This window comes from Colletotrichum jinshuiense, chromosome 6, assembly GCF_051148585.1.
Source record: "Colletotrichum jinshuiense chromosome 6, complete sequence".
In the NCBI taxonomy this organism is placed as follows: Eukaryota; Fungi; Ascomycota; class Sordariomycetes; order Glomerellales; family Glomerellaceae; genus Colletotrichum; species Colletotrichum jinshuiense.
Genome location: NC_139313.1, coordinates 1,742,620 through 1,762,564, shown reverse-complemented (window position 1 = coordinate 1,762,564; position 19,945 = coordinate 1,742,620). Strand labels below are relative to the sequence as shown.

At 53.5% G+C, this 19,945-nt stretch overlaps 7 protein-coding genes across 7 annotated transcripts; 5 read left to right on the top strand and 2 right to left on the bottom strand.

The window, feature by feature from the left end:
• Positions 1–754: 754 nt before the first annotated feature.
• Positions 755–2,744, top strand: EsH8_VI_000453 (flavin-containing monooxygenase; the record flags this gene model as incomplete). The annotated part of the gene is made up of 3 exons (XM_083271706.1): positions 755–1,090; positions 1,154–1,196; positions 1,258–2,744. 3 exons carry the CDS (start codon positions 755–757, stop codon positions 2,742–2,744), a joined length of 1,866 nt encoding a protein of 621 aa, XP_083126880.1.
• Positions 2,745–3,779: 1,035 nt separating this feature from the next.
• EsH8_VI_000452 (major facilitator superfamily domain-containing protein) lies at positions 3,780–5,491 on the top strand (the record flags this gene model as incomplete). Its single annotated transcript, XM_083271705.1, has 6 exons — positions 3,780–3,843; positions 3,906–4,134; positions 4,205–4,716; positions 4,771–4,850; positions 4,917–5,137; positions 5,197–5,491. 6 exons carry the CDS (start codon positions 3,780–3,782, stop codon positions 5,489–5,491), a joined length of 1,401 nt encoding a protein of 466 aa, XP_083126879.1.
• A 1,400-nt stretch (positions 5,492–6,891) lies between these two features.
• EsH8_VI_000451 (luciferase-like domain-containing protein) lies at positions 6,892–9,127 on the top strand (the record flags this gene model as incomplete). Its single annotated transcript, XM_083271704.1, has 7 exons — positions 6,892–7,045; positions 7,418–7,558; positions 7,620–7,824; positions 7,877–7,889; positions 7,943–8,002; positions 8,068–8,802; positions 8,903–9,127. The coding sequence occupies 7 exons, from the start codon at positions 6,892–6,894 to the stop codon at positions 9,125–9,127; spliced, it is 1,533 nt and encodes a 510-aa protein (XP_083126878.1).
• Positions 9,128–10,354: 1,227 nt separating this feature from the next.
• Positions 10,355–11,987, top strand: EsH8_VI_000450 (acetyl-CoA hydrolase; the record flags this gene model as incomplete). Its single annotated transcript, XM_083271703.1, has 2 exons — positions 10,355–11,683; positions 11,736–11,987. The coding sequence occupies 2 exons, from the start codon at positions 10,355–10,357 to the stop codon at positions 11,985–11,987; spliced, it is 1,581 nt and encodes a 526-aa protein (XP_083126877.1).
• An 879-nt stretch (positions 11,988–12,866) lies between these two features.
• On the bottom strand, positions 12,867–13,079 carry EsH8_VI_000449 (uncharacterized protein; the record flags this gene model as incomplete). The annotated part of the gene is made up of 1 exon (XM_083271702.1): positions 12,867–13,079. One exon carries the CDS (start codon positions 13,077–13,079, stop codon positions 12,867–12,869), a length of 213 nt encoding a protein of 70 aa, XP_083126876.1.
• An 84-nt stretch (positions 13,080–13,163) lies between these two features.
• EsH8_VI_000448 (uncharacterized protein) lies at positions 13,164–16,209 on the bottom strand (the record flags this gene model as incomplete). Its single annotated transcript, XM_083271701.1, has 3 exons — positions 13,164–15,925; positions 15,980–16,085; positions 16,141–16,209. 3 exons carry the CDS (start codon positions 16,207–16,209, stop codon positions 13,164–13,166), a joined length of 2,937 nt encoding a protein of 978 aa, XP_083126875.1.
• A 2,553-nt stretch (positions 16,210–18,762) lies between these two features.
• On the top strand, positions 18,763–19,338 carry EsH8_VI_000447 (uncharacterized protein; the record flags this gene model as incomplete). The annotated part of the gene is made up of 2 exons (XM_083271700.1): positions 18,763–19,016; positions 19,239–19,338. The coding sequence occupies 2 exons, from the start codon at positions 18,763–18,765 to the stop codon at positions 19,336–19,338; spliced, it is 354 nt and encodes a 117-aa protein (XP_083126874.1).
• Positions 19,339–19,945: the final 607 nt, after the last annotated feature.

Genomic DNA, 19,945 nt, shown 5'->3' with positions numbered 1-19,945 from the left:
CATATAGCACAGCAGGTCTGCTTAGGATGGCAATTGCACCATTCCAGGGCTCATTGATGTGACGGGGGAGTCCAGATATGATATGGAAAGGCGAGGCGCCTCTTATTTCGATAGGCCACTCGACCCCAGTCATGGGTTTCCACACCACCGCCGGCATCATCCATGCCCCATTCCATCACCTTGCAGAATTGGAGATGTCCTTTAGCGTTCGAATTGCTCCAAAAGGCGGGTCTGACTTGTCGGGCTCCATCGCGGGAACGGGGTCCCGAAGGTTGTTGGAGCTCCGAACTGAGGAGGTAGCGGCGGGAGTCGTGGTTATCCCCCAAGAAAGTGGGGAGATGGCGTGCTCCCCAGCTTGTGCGCACCTCATCTCCAGAATCCTTGCGGCGGAGAAATGCCCGCACCACCGACGGCGGGGTTAGATGAAGCTTCATGGTGGGGTGGATAGCTGTCTTCGTGTGTAGCTATTGCTCGAGATAACAATATCTCTTCTGTGATAGGACGCTGGCGGCCGACGTGGTGGTCCCGGTCTAAGTCACACTCGAGAACTTAGATTTGTCCCCTCATGTCGGCGTAACGCGTTCGAGCACGTCTCTGACGTGATTCCGATGTCCGGGCCGACGTTGTGCGGGATCGCCGTCTAACAAAATAGAGGCATTCCATCTTATCTGCTCTAAGCTCTCGATTGAAGCAATTCCGGAATCGAACAGTGCATGCCCCGTCCTAGGAAGCAATACACTAGAAATCTACCACCATGGGCGACTACCACACTGAGACAACAACGCCACAAGCGACTGCCAGTGGCCTGGATAAATTAAACGAACAAAATGGTGGCCAGACTGAGACCCCCTCCCCAAATGGTCTCGACAAGCAGGCCCTCGTCGACCGGACAATTGACTCACTCCTCACCCCGCCAAAGTCCATATACGAAGATTTCCCAATCAAGCTCGTGGACAGATACATAGATGAGCCGCGAGAACTTCGGGTGGCTGTCGTCGGCGCAGGGCTTTCTGGTGTTCTTGCCGGAATCCTTCTCCCGGCGAAAGTCCCAGGCATTAAGCTCACAATCTTTGAGAAGAATGCCGATGTAGTATGTCAAGATGGTACACTGTCGGCTGCGACACCTGAAATAGACTAACATTGAGCTTTCTAGGGCGGAACCTGGTTCGAGAACATCTACCCCGGTGTCCGCTGCGGTAGGCTTTCCCCGTCGATGATGTGGTTACAGGGCGGATAGCTAACATGTGAGACTTGAAGACGTACCGGCACACGTTTACCAGAGTACTTTCGATCCCAATACCCAATGGACAGAGGAATTCGCCCAAGGACCGGAAATCCGCAACTATTGGCAGGGCCTCGCGCGCAAGTACGATGTCTACAAGCACCTCCAGCTTTCCCAGCGTGTCGAGGGCCTAAACTGGGTCGATTCACGCTCAATTTGGCAAATAACCGTCCGTGACCTCAAGACTGATGCGATCCGCATCGAGGAGGCCGAGTTCGTACTCACGGCAATCGGCCGCTTCAACGCCTGGAAGCTTCCCGATTACCCCGGTATCAACGACTTTAAAGGCGTCCTAAGACACGCCTCAAACTGGGACCCCAACTTCGATCCCAGGGATAAAAAGGTCGCTGTCATTGGAAATGGCGCCAGCGGCATCCAGCTCACTTCAAATCTGCACAAGGTGGTGTCGCACCTCGACCACTACGCCCGTAACAAGACATGGGTCACGGCTTCATTCGCCGGTGACGAGACCTCTATCGAGCCGATCACCATACCCGAAGACTTGAGGGAGACTTTCCGCAAGGACCCAGAAGCGTACCTCAAGTACCGCAAAGAGAACGAGGGCAAGTACTTCCGCCACTTCACCGGTTGGCTCAAGGGCTCCGCCGAAAACGAAGAGGCGCGCGAGAAGTTCCGCCAATTCATGAACGAGCGACTCACCAAGAAGCCCGAGCTCATCGACGCCCTCATTCCCGAGTTCTCGCCGCACTGCCGTCGTTTGACGCCGGGCCCGGGATACTTTGAGGCCATCACCTCAGACAAGACGGATTACATCCAGACGCGTATTAAGCGGATAACGGAGACGGGAATTGAGACTGAGGATGGCAAGCACCGCGAGGTTGAGGCCATCTTCTGCGCGACGGGCGCGAACGTCGACATGATCCCGCCGTTCCCTATCACTGCCAAGGGTCAAGACCTGACAAAGCTTTGGCGCCAAAACGGCGTGTACACATACTTTGGCTCCGGTACTCCCGGATTCCCCAATCTTCTGTTCATTCACGGGCCAAACGGTTCGGGAAGATCTGGCACCGTGCCTCACAACGTCGAGAACCAAATCACCTATTTTGCGAGGATCCTGCGCAAGGTTAGCCGCGAGGGCATCAAGGCCATTTCGCCTTCAAAGAAGGCGGCGGACAACTTCACACAGTACTCTGACGCGTTCTTCGCGACGACGGTTCTGTCAGAGAACTGCAGCTCGTGGTACAACAGTGGTAAGGCAGGGTCCAGGATCCATGGCCTTTGGCCTGGGTCGGCGACCTTGGCCACGATTGTGCAGCGGGAGCCGAGGTGGGAAGACTTTGAGTACGAGTACATTGGTGATTCCGATAACCCTTTCTTGTGGTACTTTGGCAAGGGGTGCACAAAGCAGGAGTTAGACCCTGAGGCTGATGTGACGCCATACCTGAAGGCTGGCATAATAGATGCCAAAGACGTGCATGAGAGCTGGTGGAGTCTCCCATAGATGATATTCAAACGAGAAAGCACAATAAACGCAACGAGTTGATGTTAAACGACCGGATTTAAATGCCGTGATTTTCCAGTTAAAATCGTTAATGAAACGAGAGCTAGCAGGACAATGCTCTTCCACTACGTGACTGAAGCTGCCTGCTTGAAACCTCACACCAAGCTATTCGCGCATCACATAAGGCTTCTCGAACACTTATCAATGTTATGCCCGACCTGGACTCTGAAAATCGGCCAGGTCTAGCCACAGCCACCTCACCGACACCATGGCACCGAATCTAAACCCTTTGACCCGAGAAGCCAATGCCAAGCACCAGGGCCAAGGGTGACGTGCCGATTACTGAACCCAGAAAGTCGGATGCCACAGTGCAACGGCTCATCTTCAATCATCCAGGGGGCTCCTCCCACGTGCGTTAGACTGTCTTTGACATGGAATCAATAGTCCCTCACCTCATGCCTGGTTGCTTACACTTGTGTTTTTGGGGTTGGCGGTCGGCAGTGGTGGTGGTGGTTGATGTGCGGTGTTACTTTCGGCATCTGTGCGCCGCGAGCGGAATGGCGTGCTGTACCCAGCCAATTTCGCAACCTCGCTATTCCCACCTCTCCAATACCGAACGAACTCAACCCCCGTTGCCGGAGACTTGCACAAGAACCCTGGCCAGTTTAGTTTCGAAAAATGAGTTACTGGATGATTGGAGTAGCTCGAATGACGTTACCGGGATAGTTTGGAGAGTGACCAGGGGGGAAAAGTTTGTCTGGACCCTGTACTCTTGTCCCGGCATGTGTCGAGCGTTAAGCCATAGAGAGCGGCACGGTACCCTGACAATGACATTCATCCCTGCATGCTTGTTTTGTCCAGATCTGATCCATAAGACGAAGGATTCCCGTTCCCGTTGTGGTTCGCGTATGGTAGACGACCAGGCAGTTCTGGACTCGGCCACTGGGTTTTTTCTTTTTGAACTAGGCTCTCTTCTCCTCGAACATCGTAGCTTTGGTCTGGTATTGGAACCAATTGACACGAGACATCTTCACGATGGCAGAGTACGCAGACCCCCGCAGAGGCGATGTCATTCCTCCCAAGTCGGAGCGTCACCCAGGTTAGTTCAACCGAACCGGCATCATTGCCCATGGCGTCAAATGTTAACATTGGTAACCACAGTACGATGGTACCGCTCGACGTTCTTCAATATGACGATTCTCGGTCTCTGCAACCTCGCAGCACCAGGTATCTGGGGAGCCATGAACTCCCTTGGAGCAGGCGGTGCCGCCTCTCCCAAGGTCGTCAACGCCGCCAACGCCCTAACATTCTGTCTCATGGTCGTCTCATGCTACTTCTCCTCCATCATTGTCCACTACATTGGAATCAAGGGCGCCCTGATCTTTGGAACGTAAGTTTTACACAGCCCTCCAAACAAATGGTACCAAGGGTGGCAGGTACTGATATCGTTCATTTTACAGCATCGGATACGCCCCTTTTGCCGCCGGCCTTTACACCAACAACCGCTACGGTGTTGAATGGCTCATGCTATTTGGTGCCGCGCTCTGCGGTATCTCGGCCGGCGTCTTCTGGATGGCCGAGGCAGCAATCGCAATCGCCTATCCAGAGCCATGGAACCGCGGCAAGGCCCTGGGTTACTGGCTCACCTACCGCCTTTGCGGTCAGATCCTGGGTGGCGCCATCAACCTGGGCCTCAATGCCGATAACGACAAGGCCGGAAAGGTCTCGTACACCGTCTTCATCATCTTTATCGCCATCCAGGCTGCGGGCCCTTTTGTCGGGTTCTTCCTCAATAAGCCCGAGCAGGTGGAGCGACAGGACGGCAAGAAGGTCAGCTTGGAGATCCTGGAGAATCCTTGGTTTGAGATCAAGGCTATGACCAAGAGCTTCTTTACCCCCAAGTTCCTCCTCATCGTGCTTTGGATCGGCCAGGCCGTCTTCTCCGAGGCCGTGTACTTCACTTACCTTGCCTGTGAGTTTTGCAATCCTTTGCCGCCCGGATTCGGATGCTGATGTGTGATACAAGCATGGTTCTCCGTTCGCTCGAGAGCCCTTGGCTCCTTCCTCTCCGGTATTGTTGCCGTCATTTCTGGCAATCTCCTCGGTGTAAGTCACCTCAATTTCTGAATATTATACCGCAATGATGAGCAGACGGAGCTAATATGTCCGCAGCACTGGCTTGACCGCGCCAAAGTCTCCCTCATGACCCGTACGAGATCGACCTTCTGGGCCCTCGTCGTCACCCAGGGCGCCTGGTGGATTTGGGCGACAGTCCTTGCCACGAGATTCCGGCAGACTCGCCCGACGCACGATTGGTCTAGCCCGGGCTTCGGCGCCGCCTTCGGTGTTTACATCTTCCTCACCATCGGCTTCCAGCTCAACTACCTCTTCCTGTACGTTTTGTTCTACGCCGAGTATTGCTAGGCAGCGGCCAGCTAACACAAATTGACAGATACTTCATCGTCACCAACCTGGCCAACGGCGAGGAGGAGGTCATCCGCTACGCCGCCCTGCTGCGTGGAACCGAGTCCGCGTGGCAGGCCGTGAGTTACGGCCTGACATCGCTGACCATCTTCGGCGAGGTCGGCGCCATCTACTTCAACTTCGCGCTGTGGGGCATCGCCGTTTTACCCGCGTGGCTCGTTCTGCGACACTTTGGCACGGGCTCGAAGTCGCACGAGGAGGAGGTGCGGGAGGTCAGCGCGGTGGTGTCGAGTGAGGACGGAGAGTCGGAAACGAAGCACTGAGTGAGGGTTTTGTTTGAGAGAGTGCATTGCCGAGCTGTTGGGACCTGATAGATACCTCTGTTATTCTGGCACTAGTCACTCGAATGGCGCCATGCCACCATAGACATAAGCGGCAGGCCATTGTTGATGTTATGAAGTGCAAATGCATCTTAGCTTGGGAAGGTAGAAGTTAGAGTGGGCGAATTGCGAAGAGGAAATTCAGGCAATCATGAGCACGAACTCTTCTTGCGTAGACGGCAGTCCTAATTTAAAAACATTTGAAGTATTTGCTGCAGTTCTAGATAACTCATAACCCACTACCGTCTGAGTGCCAAAATGATGGAAACGCAACTTGGTTTAGTCTGAGCTAAATGAAAACGCTTACAGAAGTGTCCAAACTTATCGGAGAATATATCAGTCTAAGAGACAGTTTAAATACAGAAGTACGGCTCTTGACAAAGGCAGTCTGTATAAGGCTCTCCTAGTACACCAACACCATCGTTTAATGAAATTTTATCTGTGGTGACTTAGTTGTGTCTGCTGATGATGGCTGATAGCTGCTGGAATCTTTACGGGGTCACGATGGTTAACCATCAAGGTTACTGGGAACCTCACGTCGTGAGTCACGCCACTAGTCTCGTAACTTGCCATCCAACATTCGCCCATTGGCCTGTATCCTCCGATGAATGAAAAACAGATGGGCAAGCATAAAAGTTTCAAATTCCTAAAGCAGATGCTGTTATCGCCTATTACCAGGCCACACATACCTACTATCTGGTGGCTCCTGCATGCGGGAAAACTCAAATGGCAGCAACCAATATCAACCAACACATTTAAAACCATCATGTCACCACCACCCTCCCCACGCCGCATTACATGACGTATGTCATTGCCGACGACCCAGAGGAGGCACCGTTGGCGATCGCAACAAGGCCCACCTCCATTGTGCCCCTTGCGTCGCGTTAATTAAATGCGTCAGAACTTTATTTAATTCCCATTGAAACCACCATCGCCAGTACAGGCAGCGCGCCAATAAGTCCATAGCCGCTCCGGAATTGTCGCGGAATGCGGAATGTTTTAGCAGCCGACAAAACCAAACTTGCGGGACCGTACCTTGTGAGCTCTTCGGCTTTTACCCCGCGTGGAATTCCACGTCCCAGCGTGGTGGATCGACAATTACGGCGTCGCGTAGTAATTCGCACCTCTGCGGTTGGGCAATCTCGTCTTCGCAGCTAATATGACGTGATGCGCTCTCTTCGAACTCTGAGCTCCACGACACGTGGTAGGCGGCGGGCGCCGCTGAAGCTCCTTGAGCAAATTCTCTTGTGCACAATTAACCGCCCTCTGTAGGCTAAAGTGCTACTGATAAGGAGGGCCCCGAAGATCCGTCGGCGGTTTCGTGCAGGAGCTTCCCTGGCAGCATGGCAGCCGCTTGCATGGCCCGCGGCATTGGCGTGGGGTCCGCCATCCAGTGGTGCGTCGTCGTGCGTCTTGCGCCACCGCGCCGCCCGGTGGCATCATCACCCCGGCTCCACGGCACCGGACCCACGCCGAACATCGGGAGGGGCAGTTGGAGTAAGACAGGACCGAGATTCTCCAAAGGACGTCACGCCAGGTCCCATCCGAGACGCGACCCCTCGAGGGCCCTGTTGCTACCCCGCGCATGCCGAGGGGTCGTCAGATAAGTCGTCTGCTAAATATCTGCCGAGACTCGAATAGTCTTCTTTCGGAACTTTTTTCTGTCGCAGACGAAGGCACTTTGCGCATCCAGGATACCCGGCACGCAGGACACGACTCCGAAAGATTGAAGCAACAATGGCCGACGCGACAGCAACCCCCAAGGCGAAGAAGAGCCTCGTGCTCAATGCTTTCGTTGAAATGTGTAGGACTCACTGCTTCCGGTAGCGAAGGGTGGGAGCTGGAGCATCGCTGACAAGCGCATTGTAGGCAGCGGGCATCAGACCCCCGGGCTCTGGAGGCACCCCGAAGACGAGTCGTGGCGCTTCAACGAGATCACCCACTGGGTTGAGCTGGCGAAACTTCTCGAGGAGGCCAAGTTCCACGGCATCTTCATCGCCGATGTTCTCGGTTAGTCTCACCACTTCCTGGTCGCACCTGCTCGAGGAGTCGCTAACATCCAGACCAAAAGGTGGTTACGATGTGTACTCGCAATCGCTCGACCCCGCGAAGATTTCCGGAGCTCAATGGCCCGTCAACGAGCCATTGGCACCCATCGCTGCTATGGCCGCGGTCACCAAGAGCATCGGCTTCGGCGTGACGGTGTCGACAACATACGAGCAGCCGTACCACCTGGCGAGACGGTTGTCAACGGTCGATCACCTCAGTGGCGGCCGGTACGTGCATTCCCAAAGCTGATTTTATGCCGACTTACTAACAATACCGCAGTCTGGGTTGGAACGTCAGTAAACAAGCGGATCACAAGTCGGGAAATGGCATACTGACGGGGCGCAGATTGTGACCAGCTACCTGGATTCCGCAGCGAAGAACATGGGCCTCGCCCAGCAACCCCAAGTGAGCCACGCCTCGTTCCAAGAGCCGGTCGGGCCCATCAGAGTACGGAATACTGACAGCCGCAGCACGATGACCGATACGCACAAGCTGAGGAGTACATCAAGGTCATGTACAAGCTCTTCGAATCGTCGTGGAGAGACGACGCCGTCAAGCTGGACCGTAAGTCCGGCGTCTACACCCAGCCCGACCTGGTCCGCAAGATCGACCACAACGGCCGCTTCTTCAACGTCCCCGGCCCGCACATAGTACAGCCCAGCCCCCAGCGCACGCCCCTGCTCCTGCAGGCCGGGACGTCCAAGGCGGGCAAGCAGTTCGCGGCGCAGCACGCCGAGGCCATCTTTGTGTCGGCGCATGCGCCGGCCGTCTGCGCCAAGAGCATCGCCGAGATCCGGGAGCTCGCGCGGACGCAGTACGGACGCGACGGCAACGACATCAAGGTCCTGGCGCTCGTCACGCCGATCCTGGGCCGCACCGAGGAGGAGGCGCAGGCGAAGCTGGCCGACTACCGGCAGTACGCCTCGCACGAGGGCGCGCTGGCGCTGTTCGGCGGCTGGACGGGTATGGACCTGAGCAAGTACGGCGACGACGAGGAGCTGCGCGAGGTCGAGAGCAACGCCGTCAAGTCGACCGTTGAGGGCTACGCGCGGTTCTCGCCCAGCACATCCAAGTGGACCAAGCACACCATCGCCAAGCACGTCAGCATCGGCGGCAACGGGCCCATCTTTGTCGGCACGGCGGCCCAGGTCGCCGACGGGCTCGAGACGTGGATCGAGGAGGCGGACGTGGACGGCTTCAACTTTGTAAGTGCTGACCCCAGTGTGCTTTTTTCTATGTCTTTTGAACGTGGTGCGTCGACGGAGAGAGAGAGAGAGAAAACAGCTGCTGACTGCGTCATTTTAGGCGTATGCCCTCTTCCCGCAGTCCTTCAAGGACATCATCGACCTGCTCCTGCCCGAACTGCGCCGCCGCGGCCTATTCTGGGACGACTACGCTGTCCCCGGCGGCACGTACAGAGAGAACTTTTACCGCAAGAAGGGCCAATCCGGGCCACTCGACGAGCACGTCGCGGCGTCATACAGATGGAAGGCTGGTGTGCCGGCGGAGGAGGCGAAGATTCCCGAGTAAGAATGGGGAGACATAACGAAGGAAAAGATGTGCATATATATCCAGGACCAAAAAATACAAGAAAGGAAGGCATTCCCAAGTTCCAGAAATAGCCATTCATCCTGCGTGGCCCCTTCCTTTCTGATCCTTGCCTCTTGGTTCCAGGCCCAGCGATGCGGGTGCTGGGGCCAGGCGCGCGGGCCCACATGGGCCGGGAATAAATGGGGCCGTCGCGCGAGACAGAGAGCTGGAACGCGTTTTAAAGCCGAGATTCGTCCGGCCGAGCTGTGCCGAAAGATGGGCTCGCATCTACGGAAGTTCGAGAAGCTCCATTTTATTTTTTTGCGCCTTCGTTTGCGAACTCGGCTAAGGCGAGACACCGGTGGGGGCGCTCTTGGATGGCCGGAGCGTCGGAGAATGCGACAATGATGAGTGATTGCAGACGCCTCAAAAGCACCAGAGATTACTCATGTCGGGGTGCGAATGAGGATTAAAAGGGAATAGTGGAAAATCACCCGACAGAAGCCCATCGTTACTTGGAATACAGCGGATTTGCCTCTTGCTGATTGGTCAATGGATGCAGCGTCGGCTCACACCGAGAGGCATCATGTCCAGCTCCCTGGGAGATGTGCCCCCAAGCCCTACCAAGAGCCGGCCGGCCAGGGGACAATGGCGTCGTTGCCGCGCTGTAAGGTGCGCAGTAAGGTTGCGCTCTAGCGGCCATGCGGCTGTCTCTGGGCAAGGGTGTTACCGACGGTTACCGAGCCGCAATCCAAACCGACAATAGCGACCAACCAGCATGTCTCGCTTGCTGACATAATACGTCCTATCACCCAATCGCCCAGGCACCCCTAGAAAAGCGTTGAGCTATCAGAGAGCTTCCCGGTCGTGTTCCAGGATAACTGCGTCATTCCCCACCAGAGGGGCTCAAAGAGTGACCTGATCTTCCACTATCTCCTGAAGGCCGCCCAGCCAGAACCCGGCAGCTCGCGTTCTCCCACCGTAAAAGAGCCCGGATATAAAAGCCCAACGACGCCCACATCCCTCCCGGAGCTCACCCCATCTTGAGTCTCCTTCTTTCTGACCAGTTGTCGTGTATTTGGCTCCATTGTCCTCCCTCGTTTCCCCGGGCTTTGACCCTCTGTGACCCGACCCTCTCCACTCATCTCGGCCGTCTCCTTTCCCACGAAATCTTCTCTTTTGTTTGCAATCGCCGGTCTCGGGATAGAAATTGCATACACCTAAAAAATGGCTTCGCCCGTTGCTTCGGCCGCCCTGCGGTCGCGCGTCCACCGCGCATCCATGCTGAACAAGCTGACCCGGCCCCAGGACCTCCTCCAGCACTTCCCCAACGGCGCCTACATCGGCTGGTCCGGCTTCACCGGCGTCGGCTACCCCAAGAAGATTCCCACCTTCCTGGCCGACCATGTCGAGCAGAACAATCTGCAGGGCCAGCTCAAGTACAGCCTGTTCGTCGGCGCCTCCTCCGGCGCCGAGACCGAGAACCGGTGGGCCGGCCTCAACATGATTGAGCGTCGCAGCCCCCACCAGGTCGGCAAGGCCATCTCCAAGGGCATCAACGAGGGCAGGATCCACTTCTACGACAAGCACCTGTCGCAATTCCCCGTCGACCTCGTCTACGGCTTCTACACCAAGGACAGGCCGAACAAGAACCTCGACGTCGTCATCGTCGAGGCCACCGAGATCAAGGCCGACGGCAGCATCGTCCCCGGCGCCTCGGTCGGCGCCACCCCCGAGCTTATCCAAATGGCCGACAAGATCATCATCGAAGTCAACACCTCGCTTCCAAGTTTTGACGGCCTGCACGATATCACCATGACCGACCTGCCCCCGCACCGCAAGCCCTATTTGATTACCGGCGTTGAGGACCGAATTGGAACTACTTCCATCCCTATTGACACCGAGAAGGTTGTCGGCATCATCGAGTCCGACTACCAGGACCAGACCGCGCCCAACACCCCCGAAGACGCCTCCTCCCAGGCCATCGCCAAGCACCTGATTGAGTACTTTGAGCACGAGGTCAAGCATGGCCGTCTTCCCAAGAACCTGCTGCCTTTGCAGTCCGGCATTGGCAACATCGCCAATGCCGTTGTGGGCGGCCTCAAGGACAGCAACTTCTGGAACCTCAAGGTCTGGACCGAGGTCATCCAGGACACTTTCCTCGACCTTTTCGACTCGGGCCACCTCGATTTCGCGACTGCCACATCAGTGCGCTTCTCTCCCGACGGTTTCAAGCGCTTCTACGACAACTGGGAATCGTACCACAACAAGCTGCTCCTCCGCAGCCAACAGGTCTCCAACTCCCCCGAAATCATCCGCCGCCTCGGAGTTATTGGCATGAACACCCCGGTCGAGGTTGACATTTACGCACATGCCAATAGCACGTGCGTTATGGGGTCCCGCATGCTCAACGGTCTTGGCGGTAGCGCCGATTTCCTCCGCAACGCCAAATACAGCATCATGCATACTCCCTCAACTCGCCCATCCAAAACCGATCCTCACGGAGTCAGCTGTATTGTTCCTATGGTGACCCACTGCGATTCCACTGAACATGATGTCTCGAATCCCCTGTCCCTCTCTACATGACTAAAGCTAACATATATTGCAGTTGGACGTCATCGTCACCGAACAAGGACTTGCCGATGTGCGTGGTTTGAGTCCGCGCGAGCGAGCCCGTGTTATTATCAAAAAATGCGCCCACCCCGTCTACCAGCCCATTCTCCTGGGTTATTTCGAAAAGGCCGAGTTCGAATGTCTGCGCAAGGGCATGGGTCACGAACCCCATCTTCTGTTCAACTCGTTCGACATGCACAAGGCGCTTGTGGAGGAGGGTAGCATGCAGAAGGTCAAGAGCTTTTAAGCGTTGCGGAAGAGGTTCGGCCCCGCACCCGGGGTCCCACTTATTTTGTTAGACCATCCTCAAGTGTTGCAATGCGGGTTTTCAGGGCAGTGGTTAGCAGTGCAACGTTTGCAGGGGCTAGCCATGACGGCTCGGAGGCTCCGTATCGGCCTTGGCGCTCGGAGGCCATTTGTCGGCCTTGGGGCTTGGAGGCTCCATGCCCCCTCCGCGCTCGGCCGAGTCGCGGCTCGGCGCTTCACTCGGTGTACCCAACCCGGCTGATTCACGGAGGCAATAGCTGGTACGTTGGGGTGGTGAGATTCCGTTTCAAAAGTTGGTTAGTTACCAAGGAACCCCCAAAAGCTGGTTGGATTGTTGGTTAATAGAATAGAGGTAAGATATAGAGAGACACGGCCGCCGTGGCGGAGTTTTGTTTATCAATTGAAAGTTCCATGGCAAACTACTTCTTTAGGATTATAGTAATCAATTGTAGTAATTTTGTAGAACGACGTGAGGCTGCTGCTCACTATTCTGTCCCGACAGACTGCCTCCATCCCAGGCGACCGGCCACCCTACGCAAAGCCGGCCCATAAGCTAACTTCATGTAGCCTACTTGGCTTTATAAAACTAGGCTGCTCTAAAATCCCGCATTGCTTCTGCCGGGAAGTTCTGCTTCGTGACAAGTGATGGATTGTAGCAATCAATTGTAGCAATCAATTGTAGCAATCAATTGTAGCAATCAATTGTAGCAATCAATTGTGGTAATCGAGCCTAGGTTCTCTCCGGAACTACAGCAATCGACTTCAAAAGCATAGACACATGACCGAACGGGTGATTGTTTGACTTGTTTCTCATTCCAGATAGTTGCTATATATTATATGTTTCAATTGTTGCAATAACTCAATCCTCTTCCTCCTCATCACTCGCCAACCAGTCCATGTCGGACTCATCCTCCTCATCCTCCTCATCCTCTCCGTAATCCACCCCCTGGTCTAGATTCAACTGAGCATCAAAAGGCCCCAGCTCAAGATTTTCATTCGCATACTCCAGAGGTATATCGATCTCCGCAATAAGTTTTTTAATATCTGGATACAGGTGCTCGGCAAAATGCATCTTGGTGAAATTACTCGTTCTTGTCTCGATCAAGATGTTGTTTTGATCGTCGAGCCGTTGCCGCAGGCTCCTTGCATCAGGATTCTATCCTGTTCTCATCTGAAGCCCATGGCGCCTATGGGCCACCGCAAAGGTTAGCGGATTGTGGTGTTCGACCGCCAGCGGGAGGCCAAGAAACTCGGCGTATTGAGCTTGAGCTTGAAGCTTGAGCTCGCGCTCTGGGTCCGACTCTTTGACGACCATGATATTCACGCAGGCCTGGTACACACACTCCAGGTAAATGGTGATCGGGGTATCGACGGTCTCATGCTTCCTGTTGCAATTGTTCCGCATCCGCCGGAATCGATTGTTCATCAGGCGCCCACAGGCTCCCCAACTCCAATCGGGAGGCAAAGTGTCGGGGTGTGCAAAATACGCACAACCGTCGGCGGATTTGACCAGCTCGACCCCAGTCCATTCCTCAATCTCCATGACAATGATCTTGATCCTGTCCACATCACGTAGCCAGTCGGGATGGATGTCAAGGGGAAGGTAGTATCGGCGAGTGAAGACGGTGTCGTCTCCGGGATGGGGCTTGCCTGCGATCCACTCATCCCGGAGATATCTCATCTGGGCAGCACTCAACTTAAGATTGAGCCTAGCGGTCAAGCGCCACGGTACTTTCAACACGATGTCGGTGAAGCGACGACAATCGCGAACAAGCTTCTCTTGCAGCACCGCAATGCTTTTCCGGGCAGTCGGCACACCGGACTGGTAAAGCGATGCTGAAGCAACCCACTCTCGGTAATACTTCCCCAACTCTTGGACAAAGATGGGCAAACTGGTGTGTTTGCACGTGTTGATAACGTAGGGAACAAGTTCGATATTGCCGGGCACATGATAACTGGCAACACCGGCACGATCCAATCCAATAGGGAAGATGGCGTCGATGCTGAGGTTCAGCGGATGGTCCCTGCTGACTGGCGGCCGCACCAGTGTTCCCGAGTATCCGTTGATGTACGCGGTGCCAGTTTGACCGGCGTATCGGTGTTCGACCTCCTTCAAAAGGATATCCACACGGCGCGAGATGTCTGCGACGGACAGTTTTCTCCGTCTGCGCTCTGTGACCAAATCACGAAGTCTTGCACGCACTTCGCGCGCGCAAAGTGAAGCCAAATGAGGCGCCTTGTCCAAACATGCCGAACACGCCCGGTAGCCATGCGGATGATCAGCGAGCAAATCGCACATGGTTTCTTTGCCGCAATGACCACAGGCATGTACTGTCACGGGCTTCGCGTCGTCAGCGCAGTGACAAGTGTTGGGAGCCTCTTGTCCAAGAGAGATTTGGGCGTTGGCGATGTCGACGCGTCTTGCCATGACCCTCCAAACCGCGAGGATGTCGCTTGTGGCCAACCAGGTGTCTATGGCGGCATCTCCGATGGGCTCTGCCCAACCCATGTCCCTGGACAAGATTCTGAGGGATGGGAGCCCGGGTAGGTCACTTAATACCTGGTCGCCAGGTATGATCCTGACGTCAAAGATGCATGCCCTCAGGCGGAACAATTGGCATGGAGTGTTAACGCCGCGGATGAGCCTCTTAGCGCGCGCGGAGCAGTTGGAAGGAGAATAAAGCTCAAACATCTCCGTCTTGAACTGCTGTGTGTCGATGTAGCTCTGTAGCAGCGATCGACTTCGAAGCCAGGTCGACACAGCATGAACCGCGAATTGATACGTCCGAGATGCTGAGGCTGCCAACGACGCGTCTGCGTTCTCAATTGTAGGCTCTGCTGCAGGCACGATACTCTCGGCGCTCTTATACATGGCGAGATCGTGATGTATCGCTAAAATAACATTATCCGTGGTAGGAATATGCTTTGCAGATGAGTCAAGTTTCTTGACTGGTATCCTCCACTTGAAGCTTAGGAGCTTTTGCGTCTCTGGGTCAATATATGGCAAGACAACAATCCAGTACCAGACGTTATATGCGAGTGCCAAAGCCGGTTTGGCAATTCGAAAGGGCTTGTGTGGGAAGAGACTGTGCTGCGCCGCTTTAGTGAGCGAGTTGATAAGACCTGGCGTTGCACCCACAGGAGGAGACTCCAGCTGCTTCGGGTCCCGCCAGACCTTCTTGGCATCGATGAGCTTGGCGCACAATGCCAAAGCTTCCTGTCTGGTGAAGTCTCTTGTGCTGACACGCAAAATCATCTTCGCAGTTGATTCGCCAACTTCCAGTGCCCGCAACTCCCATGAGGACATATCAGCAAATGCCCGAGACTGGTGCTTGACAACCTCAGGGGTGTAGTCCTGACCAGGGATAGGCGGGAGGCTGTAGACAAAGCTGAAAGGGTCCTCCGGGGCCAAAGACTTTGGTGCAACGTAACGCGTCTGAACAACAAGAGTTGGCAGGAGTACTTCGAATCTCAGCTCGCGTGGACCTTTCCGGATATTGTCCAGAATTTCAGAAGCAGTGCCAGGGCGAATACGAGGCTGACTTGGAGAAGTGTCCAGTGCTGTGACTGCCTCGTGCACTTCGCCATTGTCATCGTTTTTGTCATCGTCTTCGTCTTCGTCATGGACATGGTCATCGTCATCGACCCTGACATCAACATCGACATCGACATCGTCCTCAACTTCGTCCTCGTCATCGTCCTCGTCATCGTCCTCGTCATCGTCATCCTCATCTTCATACTCATCTTCATCCTCGTCGAAGAGAGTACGTTTCCTCTTGCCCAGATTTTGGCTGACTGGGGTAGGCAAAGAGGTGGCAGGATGGTTGGATGAGGAGGCGAGGGTTCGGGGAGTCCTCAGGGGACGGGCTGGCTGGACATTGCCATTGTCACTGGCGAGTGGTGTGGTTGTGGGCGGGCCTTGTAAGGTCAGCACTTGTACCAAAAGATGAAGAGAGAAGCAGAAGCACTCACTTGTGATCATGACTTCGTCATCGCTTTTAATTGGCTCAGACGCAGTATTGACTGGCCGAGAAGAGGGGATATCTTCCACAGGCTCAACAGAGAAGGACTCGAATGACTGACGAATCCTCTGTGATGCTCTGTTTGCAGCAGCTCTGCTGGGTCTTGCTGACTCTAGAGTAGATGTCAGCTGGAGTCGAGTGATAGTACGGTATTCTGGAGGACTTACGTCTGGAGGACATCTTGGCGGCTTGAAATCCAAGTCGAGAGAGAGAGAGAGAACTGAAGACACGTGGAACCAGATCAACCCAGCGCTGAAAAAGAATGCCGGAGCAAACTACACAACCGTCCCCCGTAGGGCAACAGCAGCAGCACTGGTGAAGAAATGACAACACGAGCCAACAGGGGGAAGGGAGGAAGTGAGAACCGAAGACCGCGAAACCAGATCAACCCAGCGCTGAAGAAGAATGCCGGAGCAAACTACACAACCGTCCCCCGTAGGGCAACAGCAGCAGCACTGGTGAAGAAATGACAACGCGAGCCAACGGGGGGAAAGGGGGAAAGGGGGGGGGAGATTCGAATGTTGTAAGTGCAGAGGGCGAGGACAGCGGTCGAGGATCGATGATCCCGAAACGTCGAAGACGGACAAAACTCAACACGAAAACGATTCGAACAAGAGACTGGCGATACTCTCAAAGACGAAGAAAGAGGAGGAGAAGAGAGGAACGCTGGTCTGAGAGCGGGGTAATGGTCCTGACTGTGTCGAGTCCAGTCATTTGGAAGGCACGAGCTCCCAAGGAAGCGACATCCCATCCCGGAAGCTACACCTTCCCACCATGACGCCCAAGCCGGACAGAGCGGGCAGGAGCATGGCATCCGCGAGGCACCACCAAAATGCAATGCAGCCGGCTGTTCTCCACGACGAGGACGATGAATACTGCAATTCTTCATGGGAGAGCATCATGAAGTCGTACTTGGTTTGTATTATTGCACGTTCCAACAGCCCGTTGCCTTCCGGCCCGTTACTAGGCGATCCCCTCCCCCCAATCGTTGTAAGCGTTACAACACGTTACAGGATCTCGTCGTCGCCGAAAGCACGTAATGGGTCCGGTATCCAGAGAAAGTGGTCTAATATAGTATACCAGACTGGGTGGAGCTCGACATATGCATCCCAGATCATCAAAGCAGCAATGTGGCAAAGAGAGCATGGCAGCCGGCACGGCTTGCAATTGTCGGTTGCGCAGAAGAGCATATTCGTCCTATCGAGGTGTAAGGGAGTTGAAATTGTAACGGCTAACTGAATTCGCATTGGTCTAACGAGGCCGCATCTACGCCATGCTGATAAGCCGGTTTTTGACCCCCTTCATAGATTTATGCCAACTAATGGACACCGAGATTGCCTCCACGCGTTTGGGGGCCGGATCCAGAAGCATGGACTGTTCAAATAGATTCCCATCGACTGGCCCAAGTGCAGCGTGTCAAGTTGGTTAGTCGTTTGACCCGATCACCCGGAATTCGAAAGCCCCAAGGCCGTCGACGAGGTACACGGAAGGCACCGGAGGACAGGAGGCATCGAGTTACTTGGTGGACACCAAAATTGCTTTCGCACGTCTGAGGTTCGGATATAGAACCGTGGTCCGTTCAAATAGGTTCCCATCATCTGACCCAGGTGCAGCGTGTCAAGTTGGTTGGTAGTTTGACCTGGAGGGCCACTTTGCTAGCACTGGCAGTGTCCCAAGACGCTGAGAACAAGCAATTAATCAGCATTAAAAATAAAATAAATAAAGCTAGGAAAGGTAAAGTACTCTAACCAAAATACAACATAAAAGCTCATATTCCGTATTAGCCTCTGATAACTCTAATGAATTGACAGTTCGCAAAATTGCAGCAAAATTGCATAGCTTGCCTAGCAATTGTGCAGACATCAAGCGAGGAGGTAGGATATGTCTCAGGTGTAAGGTCGAGCCGAAGATAGACAGGAAGAAGCTTCTAAAGCGGCTCAAATGTCTCAAGCATCTTCTCTGTAAATGCGGCAGTAGTGTGCAAGGTCATATCTAAGTTCCGCCATAGTTGAGCCGGACCATGAAGAAAGTCATGAGAGAGCTTGCCAAGGCATCCACGGATCTCCTTTTCCATTTCATTCAAACTAGGCTTCAAGTCAAGAATACGGCGACGACGAACTGGTGTGTATAGATTATGTGTACCAATAAGCTATGTAGCAGGTCGATGCTCCAAAGCAAAGCGGCTAGAGATAGATTAGCGTTATGAAAAATAGCTATTAGAACGCATTTAATGACTTAACGCATCTTGCGTTGAAGGCGAGAGAATGCTTGGAGCAGCTGGCGCTCCTTTGGGTAGAGGGGGACCAGCACTTCATAAGAACGACCCAGAGGAGATGCTCTTCTTTGGTGAGAATATCTTGAGAAAATGGGAAACTGCGGCCAGAGCGAATATATCCTTGATTCGCAACATGGAAAGATTCTTCAGTATGTCCTGGGGGGTATCGGAACTTTCCTATATAACAGCTCGAGTGTAGCAAGCTAGAGGTTTGTAAAGTAGTGGAACTTGCGGCGAAGAATGAGCCGGAAGTAATTGGCATTTGTAGGACAGCTTCCTTTTGCCTTACTACATGAGATAATTGAGTAGCCCATGTAGAAGTATTAAGCTTTAAAACATAATTAAATACCTTATTTGTCAAATATTCAACATATTTGTAGCAATAAAATGTAGCAATAGTGATTTGGAAACTTCTAGAAGTGAGGTTGGCTCTGAGAATCTCTAGTATGAGTGCAAGAATGCACTTGTTTCATTTATCCTCGTTCCTATTCATCATTATTTTGATCCTGATGGTCATCATTATTTTGATCCTGATGGTCATCATCATTTCCCTCTTCGTCATTTCCATCTTCATCATTCCCATCTTCATCATTCCCATCTTCATCATTCCCATCTTCATCATTCCCATCTTCATCATTCCCATCTTCATCATTCCCATCTTCATCATCCTGTTCATCATCCCCGGTATCATCTACAACGGTAGTCTGCTTAGGTACCTTTGTGGCACGCGCCATGTTTCTTCTGGCTGTTTTTGCGCCTCTGGAGAGACTCTTGCCAGCAAGTCCATGTCCGGGAAGAGTCTTTCTAGACCCATTGTTTCTCGGAAGGGTTTTGCCAGCAGGAACTTTCTGCGCTTGGGGCTTTGGGGCTGGTTTTTGGAAATGGTTGATGGTGGGAGTTGCGTTATCTTCCAAAAACCAAGAGTTACCCATAGGTACTGCAGCTTTAAGAATGGCCTTGACATGGTGCACATCCTTGGCCATAATAGTGACTCGTTTGGCGTGGATTGCTGCAAGATTGACACCTTAATTTAATTGTAAGAATACGTCTAAAAGAAGGTTTATAGCAACCAAATGTAGCAATATCAAACTTACATTCAAATAAGGCTGAAAGATGAGTTTCGGCTGCCTCTTGGAGGGCTAGAAGTGCAGATGATTGCCAGCGAATTTGAGATCCATTGACAAAAGTATGGCAGATCTCGCGACAAAGGCGTTGAAAAGGCATTCTGCGCATCAGGAGATCGGTACTTTTCTGGTATTTTCGGATTTCTCTGAGGGCGACAGCTATTATATATCAGCATTGTAGCAATCAAAAGTAGCAATCAGAGGGCTTACTGCCAGCTTTCCATTTTTTCTTCTTCTTCTGAACAGCGCCACCAGGCTGTTGAGAAGCTTTTGCAGCGGGCTTCTTGGACGCTTTAGCGATATTCTTAGCTGAATTTGCCTTGAACTTTGCTTTCTTCCCCTTTCTCGCATTGCCCCGAACTGGTGCCATTTTCTTAGACTAAAATGAATTAGGTATAAAGCTTCTGATAGAGAGATTGAGTTGTACACACATTAGCAGTATTTTAAAAATATAACCCGTGTTGTAGAAAAAGAAAAGAAAGAAAACTGAGAATGAGAGGTTGAAAATATAAAGCAG